General features: G+C 33.8%; 1 protein-coding gene across 1 annotated transcript in view; it reads left to right on the top strand.

Moving 5' to 3' along the window:
* Positions 1 to 21,547, top strand: part of Csmd3 (CUB and Sushi multiple domains 3) — a 1,310,498-nt gene that overhangs the window by 1,222,444 nt on the left and 66,507 nt on the right. Inside the window, exons 50-54 of the mRNA XM_087559497.1 lie at positions 2,240 to 2,428; positions 10,878 to 11,063; positions 12,108 to 12,302; positions 13,695 to 13,868; positions 18,217 to 18,390. Coding sequence (XP_087415623.1) covers positions 2,240 to 2,428; positions 10,878 to 11,063; positions 12,108 to 12,302; positions 13,695 to 13,868; positions 18,217 to 18,390 — 918 coding nt within the window. The remainder of the gene's footprint in view (positions 1 to 2,239; positions 2,429 to 10,877; positions 11,064 to 12,107; positions 12,303 to 13,694; positions 13,869 to 18,216; positions 18,391 to 21,547) is intronic.

Here is a 21,547-nt window from a genome sequence, read left to right as displayed (position 1 = left end):
AAGGTGGCTCCTTACTTTCTGTATCACCCCTTCCTGGGGATCTGTCTCATCTACTGATCTCAACTTGTAACAAGTATGTGTTCTGTGCACATACATTGCATGCAGACAAACACTTACACATAGAAAATTAGGTCAACCAAAAACAAACAGAGGAATCTAGCTATAAATCTGTTAAATTTTAATAAAATTTACAGACACTCCATTGTTGTTTCTTGAACAATTGGAGATATTCTCTCTATGCCTCAATTTTATCTGTGATGAAATAATTCCACCCCATTCTTTAACTGATTTTCTCTCATATTGAAAGCCCAGAGGGCATTTGCAGCTTAGATTAATTATAAGTCGATTAATTGTAAATTAATCCAAATTGAATGTTTGAATGTTTCAATAGATTTGTTTCTCCTAACCCTCTGAAAATAGCAAATATGCAACATCCTATATCCTAAAAAAACTAGCACTGAATGATTCTAAGCAGAAACAATTATAAATATTTTCTTTAGTCTTTATCTTTTTTGTAGTACATGCTAAAGTATCTTAAGTGTTGAAAGACAAGTCATTGAGCACAATTCCAAAACTACAACTAAAAACATGACCAGAGGGGTTCAGTGAGAGGGATGCAAAGTGAATAAATAAAATAATTAAAAATGTGAAGTTGAAGAAGCCAGTATATATTTTAAATATCAAGAGGATATCATTTTATGTGTCTTCCTTTCCATAATAAGGTTTATAGGTAGCAAGTTGGTGGTGTTTGACTATAACATGTTCTCCATTACAGGAAGGATGCATTACTTTTCTTTACTATAATCCTAGGTGAGAGTAGAAGCTACGGTCTGGACTAGAAGAATATGTTTTTCTTCAGTGTTGAAATCATACTTACTAGGATGTTGATCACTATGAACCTCTTCAACTATATATGTTTATAAATAGTTTTGATAAAATACTCAGTTGCATACAAATTATCACCTATACTGTGTAGAATAGATACTGGCTCATTTATATGAATTTAAATACTTATGAATTGTTCATGAGAATAAATATGTACATATCTTTATGAATAATGTACCCATAAAGTAATTCTACCTTGCTGCTTTTATTTTAAAAGAATGAGTTTATAATTATAATTACATGGTAATTGCTTTTTCACATCTTAAAAATACACCGCCACATTATTAATTTGCTTACAAAATGTGTGGCCTAGTCAATCTGAAGACAAAAGGAGAACATTCTTAGAATTGCATCCATGCTTGAGACACCCTTAAGATTGTATTTAGTCAGTGTTTTAACCATACAAAATACATCCATTTTCTTATTCTTATGCCTAAAGAAAATTTGAATTTTGTTACATTACATTTTGTTTTGCATTATTTTAGCATAGAGAAATTGTTCAAATGAATGAATTATAAGCAGTATATTGATTATGTTGTGAATTTTTGTGTACATTGTTATCTGTGGCAAATTTTGATATAGGTTTAAAGAAAACACTATTTTAAGCTATCAAGAAATGCTTGGCATGGTAAATATGTACTTTTTCCCATTGGAAGTGACAGTTAATGACACATATATTCTAAATTCAATGTTTATCACTATTTATCTCCCACTTTCTATGTCCTTAGATGACAATGACATTTCAAAACATAGCCATAGCATGACAAACTGAATAGTCTCTAAAGTATGAATATGGAAAATCTAAAGACAATATCTTTCGTCATTTCAGACCTTAGGAAAAAGAAAATTTTATTTTATTGTCAATATCTGTGCTGCTATACGTAACCCATCATATAAGAATTTGTAGTAGAATATCAACGATATTTAGGAAATCGGAAAGTTCATTTTAACATAGTCATAATGAAATTAATTCCCTACTATGATACAAATGTCTAAAGACTCCACCATATCTCCCAAGCTATGACATTTAGGCCATTCATACAACAGGTAACTAACTTTCTTGAATTCAGTGCTGTATATCAGAGCTTTTGAAAACAAAAAGGTTACAGAAAGCATAAAATCAGGAGACATTTTAGATGATAGTAAAAGTATGAGAGAGTCTAGGGATTATTAAACACCTTACAAGCCATGAAAGTAAATATTTGAAAAGACATTAAAATGGACAATGCTCATTGAAATAAAATAACAACTGTTTTAGATTTAAGTAATCATTAATTGCATAATGGTTTACAAGCTTGGATGATAAGGAAGGTCTAACTGTTAATTAAGCAGTGATTATTTTTTCTTTGGAAAGCCTTCTACTGTAGCACACCAGAATCTCCACCTCATGGATACATCATCAGTCAGACAGGGGGACAACTGAACAGTGTGGTTCGTTGGGCCTGTGACCGAGGGTTCCGACTCGTTGGGAAAAGCAGTGCGGTTTGCAGAAAATCATCCTATGGATATCATTCATGGGATGCACCGGTCCCTGCCTGTCAAGGTGACGTATCTTATCTCAAAGTAGAAATATATGCATGAATAAAAATTAAGCATACACTTTTACACTAAGTACAAAATAGACAATACTAAATATACAAATTTAAAAGCACATCGTAAGACATAAACCATACACGGGCTGTCCAAGCCCCACCCCCCCCCACCCTCTTGGCACATATGTAGCAGAAGAGTGCTTTGTGTATCCTCACTGGGAGAGGATACTCCAAATCCTGTAAAGACTTGATGCTCTAGGGAAGGGGGATGCTGGGGGTAGGCGGGCACCCTCTCAGAGGCGAAGGGGAGGGGGAGGGGAAAATAAATCTGGAAGGGGAGACAAGAAGGGAGGGTGAATATTGGGGAGGTAAATAAATAAAATATTTAATTAATTATCTAAATAAAATATATTAAAATTGTTTTAGAAAGTACATCATAGAGCCTTTCCTGGAAGTCAGGCATAAAGACATAAAATTGACTGTAAGACATACAAAATTTGATAACTTCTCTTGGTGTTAAGTGATCCTTTAATCACAAATTTATATTTAAATACATATGCTAGCCGCAGATTTACTGTATCATGTACTTTGTAGTGATAAAATGATGGAAATTGACTGAGTGTATAGAAAGATAATAGTAAGAGTGGACAGATCAGCATAGTTTTTTATCACAAAGTGTGCAAAATTAGGATCTCTAGGAACAAATTTATGAAAAAGATTCTAGTTAATTATCTGGTTATTTCCCTCTTCTCTTGTTTTCTAACTTAGCAGCAATATATTTCCCATTCTTATTTGTAATTTTTTACAAAGCAAAACACTCTGTGGGCACTGGGTCTTGTGAAAACAAATTGACAAAATTGAAAATCAAACATCAAGTTAAAATTATCTGAGGAAGAGCAATGATCATATAACAAAAAATAGCTGCTTATATTCACCTACTATGAAATTTCTAACTCATTCATTCATTCATTTTTATACTCTCGATTTTATTCCCCTCCCAGTCCAAACCCCAGGGTTCCACGTTCCATACTCCTCCCTGCCCCCCCCCACACTCCCACCCCTCTACAAGGATGTCCACCCCACCAGACCTCTAAACTTCCTGGGGCCTCCAGTCTCTTGAGGATTAGGTGCATCTTCTCTGACTGAACCCAGACCCGGGAGTGCTCTTCTGTATATGTGTTGGAGGCCTCATCTCAGCTGGCGTATGCTGCCTGGTTGATGATACAGTATCTAAGAGATCTCAGGGGTCCAGGTTAGTTCAGAATACTGATCCTCCTACATGGTTACCCTCCTCCTTAGCTTCCCCCAGCTTTTCCCTAATTCAACCAGACAGGTCAGCAGTTTCTGTTCGTTGGTTGGGTGTACATATCTGCATCTGACTCTTTCAGCTGCTTGTGGGGTCTTTTGGAGAACAGTCATGGTAGGTCTCTTTTTGTGAATGACCCATAGCTTCAGTAATTGCGTCAGGTCTTAGGGCCTCCCCTTGAGATGGAACCCACTTTGGACCTGTCGCTGGACCTTCTTTTCTTCTGCTCCATTTCTATCCTTGCATTTCTTTCAGACAGGAAGAATTATAGGTCAGAGCTTTGATTGTGGGATAACTACCCCATCCCTCCCTTAAAGCCCTATCTTTCTGCTAGAGGTGGATTCAATAAGTTCCCTCTCCCCACTGTAGGCCACTTCATCTAGCCTCTCTTCCCCCTTTGAGTCCTGAGAGTCTCTCACTTCCCAGTTTCTAGAACCTTCTAGAGGGTTTTCTCAACCTCCTTGCTCCCAAGGTTGCCTATTTCCATTCTTTCTGCTGGCTCTCAGGACTTCAGTCATTTTCCACACCCAATACCAGATCATGTCCCCCTCTCCCTCCACTCCCATCTCCTTTCCCTCCCTTGTCCCTCCTTTCCTCCCCCATTGGGGTTGCTTTCTTCTCCCTCCCAAGTGGAACTGAGGTCTCCTTACTTGCGCCCTTGAAATTTTTGTGTTCTGTGGACTGTATCTTGGATATTCTGTACTTTTTCATTTATTTTGTTTTTGGCTAATATCCACATATTAGTAAGAAGATACCATGCATGTCCTTTTGGGTCTGAGTTAACTCACTCTGGATGACATTTTCTGGTTCTATCCATTTGCCTGCAAAACTCAGGATGTCCTCATTTAATGTTTTGTGTCAATTCTTCTGTCTTGGGGCATCTGGGTTGTTTCTAGCTTCTGGCTATCACAAGTAAGGCAGCTACAAACATAGTGGAACTTGTGCCCCTGTAGCATGGTAGGGAATCTTTTGGATATATTCCCAAGAGTGGTATTTCTGGATCTTTAGGTGGGTCTATTTCCAATTTTCTGAGTAACCTCCAAATTGATTTCCAGAGTCGTTGTGCCAGTTTGCAATCCCACGAGCAATGGAGGAGTGCTCCTCTTTAGCCACATCCTTGCCAACATGTGTTGTCACCTGAGGTTTCGATCTTAGCCATTCTGACTTTAAGGTGGAATCTCAGGATCATTTTGATTTGCATTTCTCTTATCACTAAGGACTTTGGACATTTCTTTGGGTGTTTCTCAGCCATTTGAGATTTCTCTATTGTGAATTCTTGGTTTAGTGTTATGTCCCACGTTTTTGATTGAATTGTTTGTTAGTTTGATTGCTTTTTGGTGGTAAGCTTCTTGAGTTATTTATATATTTTGGATATTAGTCCTCTATCAGATGTGCTGTTGGTGAAGATTTTTTTTCCCAACCTGTAGGATGCCGATTTGTCTTATTGACTATGTCCTTTGACTTACAGAAGCTTTACAGTTTCATAAAGCCTATATATTAATTATTGATCTTAGAGTGTGAGCCATTAGAGTTCTATTTAGGAATTTTCCCCCTGTGTCAATGAATTCAAGGCTCTTTCCCACTTTCTCTTCTGTGAGATTCAATGTATCTGGTTTTATGTTGAGGTGCTTGATTCATGTGGACTTGAGCTTTGTGCATGGTGATAAATATGTGTCTATTTTTATTTTCTATATACAGACATCCAATTAGACCATTTAATTAAGATGCTTTTTTTCCATTGTATATTTTTGGCTTCCTTGTCAAAAATCAAGTGTGCGTAAGTGTGTGGTTTTATTTTTGAGTCTTCAATTTTATTCCACTGATCAACCTGTCTGTCTCTGTACCAATACCATGCAGTTTTTATCACTATTGCTCTGTAGTAGCTTGAGGTCAGGGATGGTGATTCTCCAGACACTCTTTTATTGTTAAAAATGTTTTTGCTATTCTGTTATTTTCCTTTCCAAGTGAATTTGAGAATTGCTTTTTTCATGTCTTTGAAGAATTGTGTTGGAATTTTGAGGGGATTGCATTGAATCTGTATATTACCTTTGGTAGGATGGCCTTTTTTAATATGTTAAGTCTGCCAATCCATGAGCATGGGAGATCTCTCCATTTTCTGACATCTTCTTAAATTTCTTTCTTGAAAGACTTGAAGTTCTTATCATAATGATTTTTCACTTGTTTGGTTAGTGTTACCCCAAGATATTTTATATTATCTGTGGCTATTGTGAAGGGAGTTGTTTCACTAATTTCTTTCTCAGTCTGTTTATCATTTGTATAAAGGAAGGCTACTGATTTGTTTGAGTTAATTTTATATCTGACCACTTTACTGAAGCTGTTTATCAGCTGGAGAATTTCTCTGGTAGAATTTTTTGGGTCATTTATTATACTATTATATCATCTGCAAATAGTAGATTCTTTAATTCTTCTTTGCCAATTTGTATCCCCTTGATCTCTTTTTATTTTCTTATTGTTCTAGCTAGCGATTTGGGTAATATATTAAATAAATACAGAGAGTGAGCATCCTTGTCTAATCCCAGATTTTAGTGGGATTGCTTCAAGTATCTCTCCATTTAATTTGATATTGGCTGTTGGTTTGTAGTAAATTGCTTTTATTGTATGAATTCTTGATCTCTCCAATACTTTTAACATGAAATGGTGTTTGTTATATTTTGTCGAATGCTTTTTTGTGTCTAAGGTGATGATCATGTGATTTTTTCTTTGAGTTAGTTTATCTTGATGAATTTTTGTATAATGATTTGATGTGTTCTTGGATTTGGTTTGCAAGAATTGTATTGAGTATTTTTGCATTGATATTCATAAGTGAGATTGGTCTGAAGTTCTCCTTGTTGGTAGGGTCCTCATGTCGTTTAGGTATCAGAATAATTTTAGCTTCATAAAATGAATTAGGTAGTGTTCCTTCTGTTCCTATTTTATGGAATAGTTTGAGGAATAACTCTCTACTCAAGGATGAAATAAAGAAAGAAATCAAAGACTTTCTGGAATTTAATGAAAATATTGACACTTCATACCCAAACCTACGGAACATAATGATAGCAATGCTAAGAGGAAAATTCATAGCACTAAGTGCACTGTAAAGAAACTGCAGAGATCTTACACTAGCAACTTAACAGAGCTGTGAACAGAGGAAGCAAATTCACCCAAGAGGCTAGAAGACAGGAATTAGTCAAATCTGGGCTGAAATAGAAATAAGTTAATTCAGGGCTGAATTATCAACCAATTAGAAACAAAGGATCAGCAAAACCAGAAGCTGGTTCTTTGAATCAACAAAATGGATAAACCCCTAGCCAAACTAACTAAACAGCCCAGAGGCAGCATCCAAATTAACAAAATCAGAAATGGAAAGTGCGATATAACAACAGAAACAAAGAAAATTTAAAAAATCACCAGATCCAACTACAAAAGCCTATACTCAACAAAACTGGAAAGTCTAGGTGAAATGGATGGTTTTCTAGACAAATACCACATACCAAAGTTTAATCAAGAGCAGGCAAACTTTTTAAACAGGCCCATATCCCATAAGGAAATAGATGAAGTCATTAAAAACCTCCTAACCAAAAAAAGCTCAGGGCCAGACGGATTTAGTTCAGAATTCTACCAGACCTTTAAAGAAGACCTGATACTAATTTTCCGCTAGTTAATAGTTTAATCACTCATGTTATGCAAATTTGATATATTGAAATGCACTTCAATATATATGTATATGTATACATATATATATGCATATATATGCCCTTTACCAATAATTATAACAACATATATTATTTCTTAGTATAACATTTTTCTCTGAAGTCTCATTTGGAAAGGAATAGCTGATCTCGTGTTATAACATCACAGAATGTAATAATATAAGAATCTAATCTTAAACCATATATAGTTTAAATGATATTAAAACTTCGCATTATAGTTACACAAAGATTTTCTGGGTGTATTTTATATATATACACATACACATATATATATGAATATGAAACCTTTAAACTTTAAACTTAAAAATTTACATATAGTGACATTTTTCATTAGGTTTAATTGTGAGTGTGTGTGTGAATATGTACAAGAGAGAGAGAGAGAGAGAGAGAGAGAGAGAGAGAGAGAGAGAGAGTATATGTGTGTGAATACAGGTTTTTAGAGTATTGATAGTTTTAGATGATGCTGGAACTGGAATTTCAGGTGGTTGTGGGCTACTGATTGGGAGACCATTATATTTATCTTAAAAGAAAATCATCCTAAAGTTACTGAATGTTTGCTAATGCTTTCTAGGGTCAATGCTATAATACACTGATTTTAGGTATATCTATCACATTTACACATGGCCAATCACATTCCTTTTTCAACATTATTACCTAACATTTTCTGTTGTTAGAATAAGCATGTTGGGGTATCATTGAAGGAAAATGTATTTGATCTTATAAAATGGTCCAATATTTGTAGTACAAACTGTTCTATCATATTCATAAAATATTTTGTGAAAATATGTTTGTTGGAGATGTGACCTATTCATTTGGGTGTTTCTACTTATTTCACTGGTAAGAGCTATTCATATAGCACAAACTTAATGTCACTCTTGTTTGTTCTCTTCAAGGAACTGTTCTTCTTGCCTGTCAATGTCTTCGACATCCTGATATTTACTTACTTACTTCAGTATTAATTAAACAGTATGAACAAGTTATAAATAGAAAATTTCCTTGGCTCTCTTTGTTTGTGTTCTATTAATTATTTTTCTTTTAGAACACTGGATAGCCACTGATTGACAAAGACACAGGGACTGGTGTCAGGAAGTGAATAACTTCATCCTATTACTAAACTAAGTACTGTTATTGCTCTGAAGAAATATTGACTTTCCAATCACTGCCTCAATTTTAAATTCTGTTTTCCTGTCATTTCATAAAGCAGCAACCGTGACAGCCTCTGGGAGATGATTCTTCTCCCAAACAACAAAGTTGTATCCAATTTTTTTCTTTTTCTTTTTCTTGGTCATAGAGGTATACACACACATATATATGTGTGTGTGTGTGTGTGTGTGTGTGTGTATGTGTGTGTGTGTATGTGTGTGTGTAACATACAAATAAAATATAAAATATCATAAATAAGATACATACTATTAATATAATACCAAGAATTCTACATTTATTATATTAAATTTAGCAGAGTAGAATTTGTTAGAAAGGATTTATTAGAATAGTATACATGATGTGGTCCACATAAACCATTAATGACTCTCTTCTAATGGAAAGTTCAACAATTAAGTAATTATTTAGTCCCCAAGGCTAGATATTTCAGCTGGACTTTAAAATATGCCAAAAATAAAAAAGAAGTAGGCTCTAATACTAGTGAATAGAGAGTAAGAGCAAACAAAGAGACACTGGATTTGGCATGGGCTTTAGAAACTTCAAAGCCGACTGCTAGCAACACACCTCCTCCAACAGGGCCACACCTTCTCCTCCTAAGCAGTTCATCAACTGGACACTAAGCTCATGTATATGAAGGGCATTTTCATTCCAACCATTACATAAGTTGAAGTTGAGCTACTTGTCCACAAAATATTTGTACAGTCATATGACTATGACATTTTCTACTACAGGTCTAACATATAACCATTTTTCTAAACATGTGAGAAACTCATAATATTTAAGTACATTTATTTTACCATGATGTAAGTTTAATAATGTGTGTGTGTCTATGCATGTGTCTATTCATGTGTGGCATGTGTACTTTAATAAATCTACAAGCTATGTGTATGATTGTCAGTGTAGGTACTCAGTAAATACCTGATTATTGGCAGTGAGTATTGGGGAATGAAAACTTATAAAAATTTCAATCACCCTCATGTATATCCGAAAATATAAATATTGATGAAACAGATATTATGGTACCATTTAATTCTACAGTAGTAGTTTAGAGATTTTATAATTAAAAAAGGATAGTAACAGTTTTTGAGACTGTTAACATAATTTCTGATTCAGCATTCATTTCTATTCAAAATCTTTAGGTTATGAAGGTACAATAGATCAACTATTCTGCAGTCTTCATTCTGTCATTGAGTTTTACATGATTTGGATTAATCTGACTGAAGTTGTACTGTTTATATTCCATATACAATATTTCATTCATATAGAAGAGAGATTTAAACACATGTTGGATTTTACAAAATAAAAGGGAACAAGTTTATTTAGAAATGAAGTATAGGTCAAACAGAAATGACCTTTATAATATAAATGAAACACACGTTTCTATTCCCTATATTTTTGCTATAGTGAAAAAAGTAATTCTAGAATTACTTACATGAAAACTATTTCAGGATCCAAAATCTATTTTGATAGTTACGGTAATGCACTAAAGTAGATATAGGAGATAATACATACTAAATCTGAATGGTAGTGGAATAACACTATATATAGATATGTTAATATGTCTTATGGGTATAATAAACACATGTCATCTTCTTTTCCCCTTTTATTAAAAATAGAAGTTTTCACAGATAGTATATCCTGATTATTGTTTCCCTTCCTTCTCCTCCTCCAAGTTTCTCCCTATATTTCTCCAATTCCTATTCCCTCCCTTTCTGTCTCTCAGTAGAAAATAAACAGGCCTTCTAAAGGATTAAATAAAATAAAAAATAAACCTAACATAAGTAATATTAGGAAATGCAAGTGATATAAAAACAACAGGATAGGACAAAACAAACAACAAAACTATCCAAGAGAAAAGCACATGAAACAGAAACCCACTCTTTCAAAGACACAGGAATCCCATAAAAACACTGAACAGGAAGCCAGAATATACACACAAATGACTTGAAAAGTAAGCAGAAATAAGATAAAATATATCAATTAAATAAATTAATAAATATTAAGATAAAAATAAAATGAGAATTAAAGAAAGGCTAAGACCAAATACACGATGACAAAAGTCTAAGAAAAATGCAACAAAGCCATACAGGGTCACCAATTAAATGATTAGTTTATTAATTAAAATAAATTATTCCAAATGTACAGTTCTTAAAAGTTCTTTTTATGATCTACTGTAAATTTTTTGGGAAACTTAATAGTATCCCAAACAATTCTTCATGTTTTGGAGTTATAAATATTCTGAAGACGTTTTTCATTTTCTGTTTCCATAATTGTGCATTCTAGCAATTTCCTGTGGGATTCCTAAAGCCCCTACTAATGGAGGAATACTTACCACAGACTACTTGGTTGGAACTCGAGTTACCTACTTCTGCAATGATGGATACAGACTGTCATCCAAGGAACTCACCACAGCCACCTGCCAGTCCGATGGAACATGGAGTAATCATAATAAGACCCCTCGCTGTGTTGGTATGCACAATCATGTAAATTAGTTAGTAGTTTACAATCATTATGTTCTATGACTTAAAATTTTATGTACTGTTGACTTTTAAAAAATAATTCCTGAAAAGTCCTAGGATAGAAATAAAAATTAATTGATCTTTGTTGTGTTATCAAATATTGAAGGATAGAAAATAGGCATTTTCTCAATTTTAGAAATTCCAAAGACCGTAAAGGTACCAAAAGTGATATTTGTATTTCAGATAGCTAAGTTTTATTTACTTTGTAAAGTAGCATTTTTTAATAAATTCACTGTAAACTAAACCTTTAAAAATATGTGTTAATAATGTTCGTTTGCAGTAAACCAAGCCCTAAGTTTATGAGAGCAAACAGTGAGGCTGAAATTATTGATAAATTTGACTTAGTATATTTATTCTTACTTACTTAAGAATTTTTCACTGCCTTTGTAAAATTATTTTGATGGAAAAATGACGATTTCAGTAATATGTTTACTTCCTCTATTTCAATTTCTTGTCATTTATTACTAACTTTTGAATCTCATTATTTCATTTAAAGTGAGGATTGTTCAGTTATGTGTATTCTTTAAAGATGCCTAATGTTGTTTTTATGCATCTTAAACAACTTTTCACAAACATAAGTACTCTAGGTCTTGTTCACAAAGACAATGCTGATCGAGTATACTTTCTGAAACTAAGTTCTTCAATAAACATTTTAATAATAAGGAAAGACAGAGAGTGAAAGAACTGACTGAGATTCCAAATGGAGAGATCAATTTATATACATATATATACATATATATATATATATATATATATATATGTATATATATAGTGTCAAAATTGTGAAATAGCTGATTAATTTGAAGAACTTTCAATAGTTTCTGAGGAAACAATTAATTATTATTAAAGTACGAATATGAACAACTATTACTTTGTGGAGCATGATAGAGACTTAACTAAAGCAATGGCAGCATAAAAGATCTAATATATTTTAGTTCTTCTCAGGTACTGGGGTGGTACTTGCCTTACATCTATATTTTTTGGATTTATATAGTTGTTACATGTCCGAGTATTAATTCTTTTACCTTGGAACATGGAAGATGGAGAATTGTGAATGGATCACATTATGAATACAAAACTAAGGTGGTTTTCAGCTGTGATCCTGGTTATCATGGACTTGGTCCTGCTTCTATTGAATGCCTTCCTAATGGTACTTGGAGTTGGAGAACTGAAAGACCATATTGCCAAAGTAAGTAGGATGCTCACATCGTTTTAAAAGCTCTTCTTGGTGATTTCATGTCTTATTTTATGTCTTCTTCAAAACACACCCGTGAAAGATGAGAATTTTTCTCTCTAATCTCGAACATGTTCCTCTGAAATGGAACATTTACATGTTAACCAGCATATCCTCAAAATCCATGCCCCAAATGGGCTTCCTAGTTTCCGGACTTTAGGTGTGAACTATCATTACAAGTGACACAATGGCATTAATAAAATTATTCTCATTACAGTTTAAAGCTTACTAATTATGCTTAGAAAATACTATAAAAATTAACTTATAAGATATGGATAAATAATCTTATTTTAGTGACTAAATTATATTTCTAAGGATAGTTTACATAATACTCATTGAACAGTATTTTTAGTGTTTTATATATTAAATTTATTGGTTAAAAATGAAACAGAAGAATGTATTATTACAAACAAGCCACAGTGTCTATAAATACAAAAATGATCTTTAACTCTTATAATCTAAACCCAATGTTTTCAATAACAGTGCTGTATGAAGCTTATTCTTTCTGATCCTCAATTTCTTAAATAAGAAACTTTTGTAAAGTTATTGAGATGTTTTAATGTCATGATACATTACAAATACCAACTATATCTAGATTCATATGAAACTAAAATACTGTATAATCAAATTGAAAACTATTAGCGTATCTGTATGTATTTTTAAAAACTTACCAGGGTCTTGTAAAAACAACCTAACTAAATAAAGGATAGTCAATTGAAATTCTTCCCAACTTCCTTTACCTATTTGTTATTTTGTTCCAGAAGACACATAGATTAAAATTCATCCTTTTATCCTGAATAAAAAATACATTTATGGCATAAAATATAGCAGAAGCACTCATATTTTTATAAGTACATAGATGGTCCAACGAGATTATGATTATTAATAAATGCAGTACTGCAGAAAGCTAGCTATATTATACCTGACATGTATAAAAATATCTGTGGGTAACATGTTCTTATAAGTTTTTCTGTGATTTACAGATTACTTTATAAATATCTGTGCTAACAGATTTTGGTTGACCCATTGCACATGATAATAAGGTTAAAAAATAATGATAATAAAGTTAGAGTTCTAAATATTATAATACCTTCTAATTCATACACACTGTTCAATCTCTAAAGTTAAAAGAAGATTTGGACTAATAAGCTGTACTTCTTCCAATCATAAAGAATAAATACTAAACTTTATCATATCCTCTTTTATCTCACATTCAAACTTATTTTACAAATGCCATTTTCATATTTAAGAAAATAAAATCAAAGATAACTCAAAATGTAAGCAGCATGTTATTTTTAACAGGGGTATTTACCCATATCTCATACGTGTTTACTTTTTGTTTTTAAGTCATCTCCTGTGGAGAATTGCCAACACCTCCGAATGGAAATAAGATTGGAACTCAAACTTCCTATGGCTCCACAGCCATATTCACGTGTGACTTGGGATTCATGCTTGTGGGTTCTGCTGTTCGGGAATGCCTTTCCTCTGGTCTGTGGAGTGGATCAGAAACCAGATGTCTAGGTATGGGTCTTAACTTGCTTTATTTTTCCTTCCCAACCATCACACAGAAGAGGAAAGTGATCTTATTCCCTGATATGAGGTGGCAACTTTATTTATTTACAAAGTGACGCTGGTAAGAGAAGAGTTCCAAACAATGATCCTACAGTCTTGCCTTAGAAATTGAACATAAGGATTCATTCACTTTCAACTTACCTCTCTGACACAGAACCCCTTTACATAGTTGGGCCAACAGAATATTCTTCTGATTATTTAATGGGATACAGTGATTTTTATTTCCTGCATCTCAGTGATTTTTTCCATGTTTCTTAATTGGAAGAACAATCAACAGCAGATTCTTACATGTCTCAGATTCATTAGAGAACTAACCCTTTGTCAGATTTACTTATCACAAATTCATTTACATGCCAATGCTTTTTTTTATTAAATTATTTTATATTTTTACATTCTAAATGTTGCCTCCCTTCCTGGTCCCTGCTTCCTGAGTTCTTCACTACGTTTCCCCTTCCCCCTTGATTCTCAGAAGGTGTTCCCCTGCTCATCCATTCTCACCAGCATCCTTCTTCCTGGAACATCACGATTCCTCAGGATTAAGCACCTCCTCTCCCACTGAGGCCAGACAAGTCAATTCTCAGCTACATATGTGCCAGGCGTACAGATCATCTTGGGTATGCTCTTTGGTTGGGGGCTTAATCTCTGGGAGCTCTGAGGGAACTGGGTTATTAGATACTGTTGTTCTTACGGAGTTACAATCCCCTTTAGCTCCTTCAGTCCTTCCCCTAACTCTTCCACAGGGGTCCCTGACCTCAGTCCAATGGTTGGCTGTAATTATTTGCATTTGATTCAGTCGTATGCTGGTTGAGACGCTCAGAGGACAGCCATGCTAGGATTCTGTCTTAAGCACAACATGGAATCAGTAATACTGTTAGGATTTGGTGTCTGCACATGAGATGTATCCCAGTTTAGGCTGGTCACTGGATGGTCTTTCCTTCAGTTTCTGCTCCTTTGTTCCTGAATTTCTATGCATGTACTTTTGGGCCTGGGTTACCTCACTCAGGATGATTTCATTTTTGTTCAATTCATTTATGTGCAAATTCTTGATGACCTTGTTTTTAAATAGTTCAGTAGTAATCCATCATGTAAATGAACCACATTTTTTTGTATCCATTCATTGGGTGAGGGACATCTGTACAGTTTCCAATTTCTTGCTATTACAAATAAGGCTGCTATGAAAATAACAAGTGTCCTTGTGGTATGGTGAAGCATCTTTTGGGTATATCTCCAGGAGTGGTATAGTTGGCTCTTCAGGTAGAACTCTTTACAATTTCCTGAGAAACCACCAGATTAATTTCAATAGTGGTTTTACAAGTTTGCAATCCCACCAGCAATGGAGGAGTGTTTCCCTTTCTACACATCCTCACCAGCATGTGCTGTCACTTAAGTTTTTGATCTTGGCAATTCTGATTATGATTAAATTGTCTTGTAACCATTTCAAATAACCTGTCAATATATTTCTTCAATGAATATTTGAATAAAACATGTAACTTAAACCTTAGCATCTGTATTATTAGCTAGATATTTGTATTTGTGTATGTTTCTTGCTTTTGTTTTCATTTCCTCCATTTTTCTTTTAAGATAGATTCTATATCCACCCGCCTCTGCCTCCAGCTGCTGAGATTAAATAGTGGCACCATTTCCACCTTCAATATCTCCTTCTGTTTTTATTCTGTTGAAATTACACACACACACACACACACACAGAGAGAGAGAGAGAGAGAGAGAGAGAGAGAGAGAGAGAGAGAGAGAGAGAGAGAGAGAGAGAGAGACATAGGATTACATTGTTTGGAACCATACTCTTACCAGCATCATTCTGGGTTCATATTAAATGAGAACAATATAGCCTCTACTATGTAGCCTCTACAATGAAACTGCCTTCATGGACAACACACACACACACACACACACACACACACACACACACATGTTACATGCATTGTATGAATTTTACCAGTGTGAATGATTATGAAAACAGAATTTTGCTAATGGTTCTGAAATTTTCTTAATGTTATGCTACAATCACTTGCCTTCTTCCCTATCAAACTGAGACAAAACAGACTTATTACACTTTATTCGAGTTCTTCATATTCTAAAAATTTACATAAGTAAAATCCTGAATTTGAAAAGGCTTCTTTAATCTGATTCCACTTTAATGTTTTAGGTATGTAAATTAGTTGTATCAATTCCTGCAATGAATTCCCTTTAAAAATAGGGTATTTTGCAACAGTCATCTGATCTTTCTCTAGACTGGAACTATTTATGTTAAATTGAATTTCAATAAAACATTTTTTTGCAGAATATATAGTCAGGACTATAATGCCCAGAAATGAAATTAAGTACTGTAATCCTCCTCAGTTCTTATTATTTTTGTGATTGTTGATGTCTAGCAAATTTTTATTGACTTTTTCTTTATTTTCTGATTTTCCTTTGTGGTATGGTAGATTATTTTATTTCAACACATTTTAATATGAATTATAATTCTTAATTCTGGTTATGATTTTGATCATTGTACTTTATAAGAATTTCTCCCCGTCTATGATTTGTTTCTTTATTCCTTAATAAGAAATTTTGATAAGCATAAGTTTTGAACTTCATTAAATGCATACTTTTTTGCCTATTATCTTTTTTGGTTATCATCTGGTTATAGCTAAGGGAATCTCTTCCTTCTTCCTGCACCATTAATCAAAAAATACTCTCTACCAGGTTGTTTCCTAGAAGTTTTCTAGCTCGATATATTATGCATGTGCTTATAATGTGTTGGTGCATTTATTATGAGGTAAGATTTAGTTTGTTTTTCCCTAGTAGGGAAATCTTTTGTTTCTTAATTTTATTTTTAATGAGAACATTTGCTTCAACCTGTAATCATTCCTATGCCACACCTTTCATTTACCCATTCTTCCTCAGATCTATGGCTTATTTTATTTATTGTGGCTATACAGGGACAGACATATACATAGATATTAATATGCCTGTTTGATTGCATTTTTAATTAATTAATTTACTTAATAACTTACTCACTTTACATCTTGATCACTGCCTCTCTGCAAATCTCTGCTCACACATTCTCTTCCCCATCCCACCCTCCAGGTAGGGGTACCCCTGAGTATTCCCCTGCTGTGGTACACCAAGTGTCTGTGAGGTTAGGTGCATCCTCCCCAACTGAGGTCTGTCTGCCTTTAATGTTTTTCATATGTACATGGATTTATGGGTAATCACTTATTATTAGATATCTAAATATGGGACTTATCCCTATCTCTGGACACAACTAATATTTCTTTCCTTGGTCGTTAATTACTTGTACCTTTTCATCAAAGATTGGATCCCTATGAGATTTTTCCAATCCATAATTGCATGTCATATGGTCGTATCACCTTCCAGGGCTTGTTTAGATTGCCATGTTCTGAAATTTCATGAGTGTACATTGTGTCTTCATACATCAAGACACAATATCATAGCAATTTTCTAGGTTCTTTGGCTCCTACACTCTTCTGTCCCATCATCTGCAATGTCCCCTGAGCCTGGAGGGCAAGGTTGTGAAGTTTATGTGCCAAATACGATTCAGCACCTCATATCAGCTGTTATCTGGATTTTGACCTCTTTTTGCTTACAATAATGATCTTGATTTACTTCAAAAAGAAGTTTATTTGATGAGAGACAAGAGCTATGCTTATTTGTGGGTGTTGTAAGTATTTAGAAAGCAGTTAGGTATCATACTGGTTTAAGAAAATTTTAGTAGTCTGTTCTTCTCTAAAATACACTATAATTCTAAAATTCTCTATAGTCTCACTAGCAAATGGTAGTTGCTGGGCCTGGAGCTCAGATCTATCTTCATTATTTGGTTGTTTATTTTCCTATACTTTTCAAGTCAAATAAAATAGTAAAACATGATGATTATATAACACTTTGTTTTCTAGTTAGAACATATAAACCATACAGGGATTATACTCAGTGTAGAGTGGTTAGGCTGTGCAGGACATATATTTAAACACCAACACGACAGAGACACATTGGGGAGAGTTGTGTTAATGAATTTTCTTCCTAAGCACTGTTTTATTCTTTATTTATAAAGTTGTACTTGTTAGATATTAATTTTTATATATCAAAATACTGTGATTTTTAGATCAATCCACTAGGCAATTTTTTTTCAATTTTTAAATTCTTGATGTTTTTCAGAGTATGTCTTATTTACTTTTATGTCCTTTAATACTGTATGAATATTTAAATGTTTAATAAAGCTAACTATGAATATAAATCACAAATAACATTATTAAAACTCCTTTTTGACAAATTTCAGCGGGTCACTGTGGAATTCCAGATCTCATTGTAAATGGTCAAGTCATTGGAGAAAATTATGGATATAGAGACACAGTTGTGTATCAGTGTAACCCTGGCTTTCGTCTGATTGGTTCTTCTGTGAGGATATGTCAGCAGGATCACAATTGGTCTGGTCAGCTCCCATCCTGTGTGCGTAAGTAAGCATGGCAATTGAAATTAGGTTCTCCTGTTCTTGAAGATAGTCAATCAATCATGATTTTTACTGAGCAAGATAAATACTTGTGTTCATCAACTGTATACAAATGACAATATAAATTAAATTTCATAATCCATTCACATATACTGCTATTGAATAATCATTAAGGATCATATATAATTATGAATAGGGAAATATTAACATTTTATTACTTATATTTTTATAAAGACATAATTTAACTTGAGAACCTTAGTATTTAATGTAAACATTTGTAAGTGAGCATTTGTGCATAGATGGCATATTCTCAACATGTTTTCTATATAAGAATTTCAAGTCGTTGACAGCGCTGTGTAACAATGTCAACACTATTGTGATGTGAGACTACGAAGCTTTTTTAGTGTAAATCCTTCTGGTAAATGTTCTTTAGTAATTAGGATGCTATAGCTAGCTCATCAAAGCATATCCTGATGAAGTGTAATTATGAAATGGAGGAAAAAATAATCAAACAAAATATAGAGAGCCATTGTTCTGGTGTCAGACACACTGCTAATTATGGCAGTTAAGTCAAGTAATGTGCTCCTTCAGAGCTCTATTTCATAAACAGTTAAAAGTGTTTATCACTATGGTTTTCTTTAGCTTCAGAAGCCATTAAATTCTTAAATACATTGATATTATGTATATGAAGTATGAATAATATGCTCAATACTGATTAAAATAGTTTAATCAACATTAGGAAATGTATACTAGCCCTATTTCCATTTTCTTTAACACAAATACAAAGTTGTTTGGCTACATATACTATTAGATATTTACAATTACATTTCAATGAAAACACTTGTCATTTTAATAAATCTTTTGATGAATTTATGCATGAATTTATAAATTAAAGTGTGATGCTAGAAAGATGCTTCAGTGATTATGAACACTGGTTTCTTTTTGAGAGGACCAATGTTTAATTTCCCGCACACCTGGTGGCCTCCCAACCATCTGGAACTCCCAGATATAGGATATCTGAGGCTCTCCGGGTCTCTTGCTTTTGTAGATAAGGTTTGCATGCGACACACACACACACACACACACACACACACACACACGCACACACACACACACACACACACACTCAGAACACTGTACCACAGAAAATAAAAAAAAAATAATTAAATGGAGTTTGAGACTTTTTTTTTTACTAAAATCCTTAAAATAATTATAGGTATACTTTGGAATCTCTTTCCACCAGGAAGTATGAATTTAATCATACTGCTCTTACTCATTTATTATTGTTTTAATGATGAGAAAGCACACAAACTTTAAGATAGAGAAAAGAAGGTAAGGCACTCTGTGTGGAACAAGTGGAAAGAGACTCAGAGACGCAAAATCAAGTAGTGAGAGTGCCAGGTGACTGGTCGCTGGTCAGGTTGGAGAGGCTTTGCGGGCTGAAACACGGTGAATGGGGATAAAAGTTTCCCACCTGGTAATTGTTTCATGAGCTCTAAATTTATGCTTGACTCTTTCAGACTAACACTGTGCACCTATACCAGAAATGACTTATACTGCACATAAATAAATGTGTGTGTGTGTGTGTGTGCACGCGCATGAGTGCTTTTGTGTGTGCATGCTTGTGTGTAGAGGGAGTATTTTGCATGAAAGGCAAGTGTTTACACTTGGGGCACACACTGTTCCCTTGGACAGAACTTTTCTCAATCATTATCTCTTAGACAGTCAAGGTGAAGGGTTAGGCCAAAATGCTGAAAAGCACATTAGAAAGTGGATATTTGTTTGAATTTTTTTCTTTCTTTTTTTTTTTTTTTTTTTTTTGGAGCTGAGGGCCGAACCCAGGGCCAAGCGCTCTACCACTGAGCTAAATCCCCAACCCCTGCTTGAATTTTTTTTGGGGGGTTCTTTTTTTCGGAGCTGGGGACCGAACCCAGGGCCTTGCGCTTCCTAGGTAAGCGCTCTACCACTGAGCTAAATCCCCAACCCCTTGAATTTTTTTTAATTCAACTCCTTAAAACCATGTGTCTTTTGATAATTTCCTGCCTCCTGACTTCTGAATCGTTCAAGATTCAGACCTCTGCTCATTTCATCTCCCTTGAGAGATGGTTGTTGGAGATGAACTTGGCTACATCAACCATATTTTCCTCTTTGCACTTCTACCTTTGAAATATTACATATTTATTATCATTGCTACATAAAAGTAAAATTATAGCTTCATGAGGATAACTCTATTCTATCCTCTTATCATTATTCCTCAGATGAATATAATGTAATAGGCGATTTATTTTATTTTTACCTTAATTATATATACACCTTAAAATTTCTCCTAAAATGTCCATCTCCAATTACTTACATTAATATTTTAAAAATACTGTTTAGTAAATGGCAATACAGAATCAACATGAGCAAGTCATACCACTGTTTTTCTGCTTAAATAATTTAAACAGTAAATGAGAATGGGCTCTTAGAATAATTTTAAACAAGAATAAGATGCAGTTAAATTTCCAAGTGAGTAGGTTGACATTAACAATGCAGCTGAAAAATAATTGTCCCTAGGTCATTCACTAAAAGGAGCTGTAGTCTTTTCTGAGCCTAACTATGAAACATCATTGCTGGGAATGCTCTGATTAACGGAGTGAACTGACATAGTAAAACAGCTCCTGGAAATGCAGTGCCAGAACCTCATAAAATAAATTCAAGGACCATAAAATAAAAAAGATCTAAATAATTCTAACGAGCCTGTAATTTCCAAGTAAATGTGTTAAATTATATATTAAAAAATATCTAGTAAGACTGATTGGAATGGAGAGTGTTAGCGTTGATTATTTCAAAACGTGATTGGAATTTCTAGGACAGCATCATGTGTTGTTCTTGTTATAAACATTAACTAGTCTTACTAAGACTACAGTACTTTTCACATTTTAGTGATCTATTTCCCAAATAACATCAAAAGAGCTATTTCCAAATGATATTGAACTGTAAATGTGAATACCTCAGCCCTTAAAATTAGCTGTTCAGGTTAAACTTTGTCATTTGATATTTGCTGCAGGCATCTAGAGATGGAAACTCCTGTCATTACCTATATTTTTTTTGTTGTTTTTCTTTTTCAGTATTATTTCAGAATGTATGAACAGAAGGGCAACATCACAAACCTATATAG

The sequence above is a fragment of the Rattus norvegicus genome, chromosome 7 (genome assembly GCF_021556685.1).
Source record: "Rattus norvegicus strain SHRSP/BbbUtx chromosome 7, alternate assembly SHRSP_T2T, whole genome shotgun sequence".
Lineage (NCBI taxonomy): Eukaryota > Metazoa > Chordata > Mammalia > Rodentia > Muridae > Rattus > Rattus norvegicus.
The sequence above is the reverse complement of the archived record's forward strand: the minus strand, read 5'-3'. Positions and strand labels throughout refer to the sequence as shown.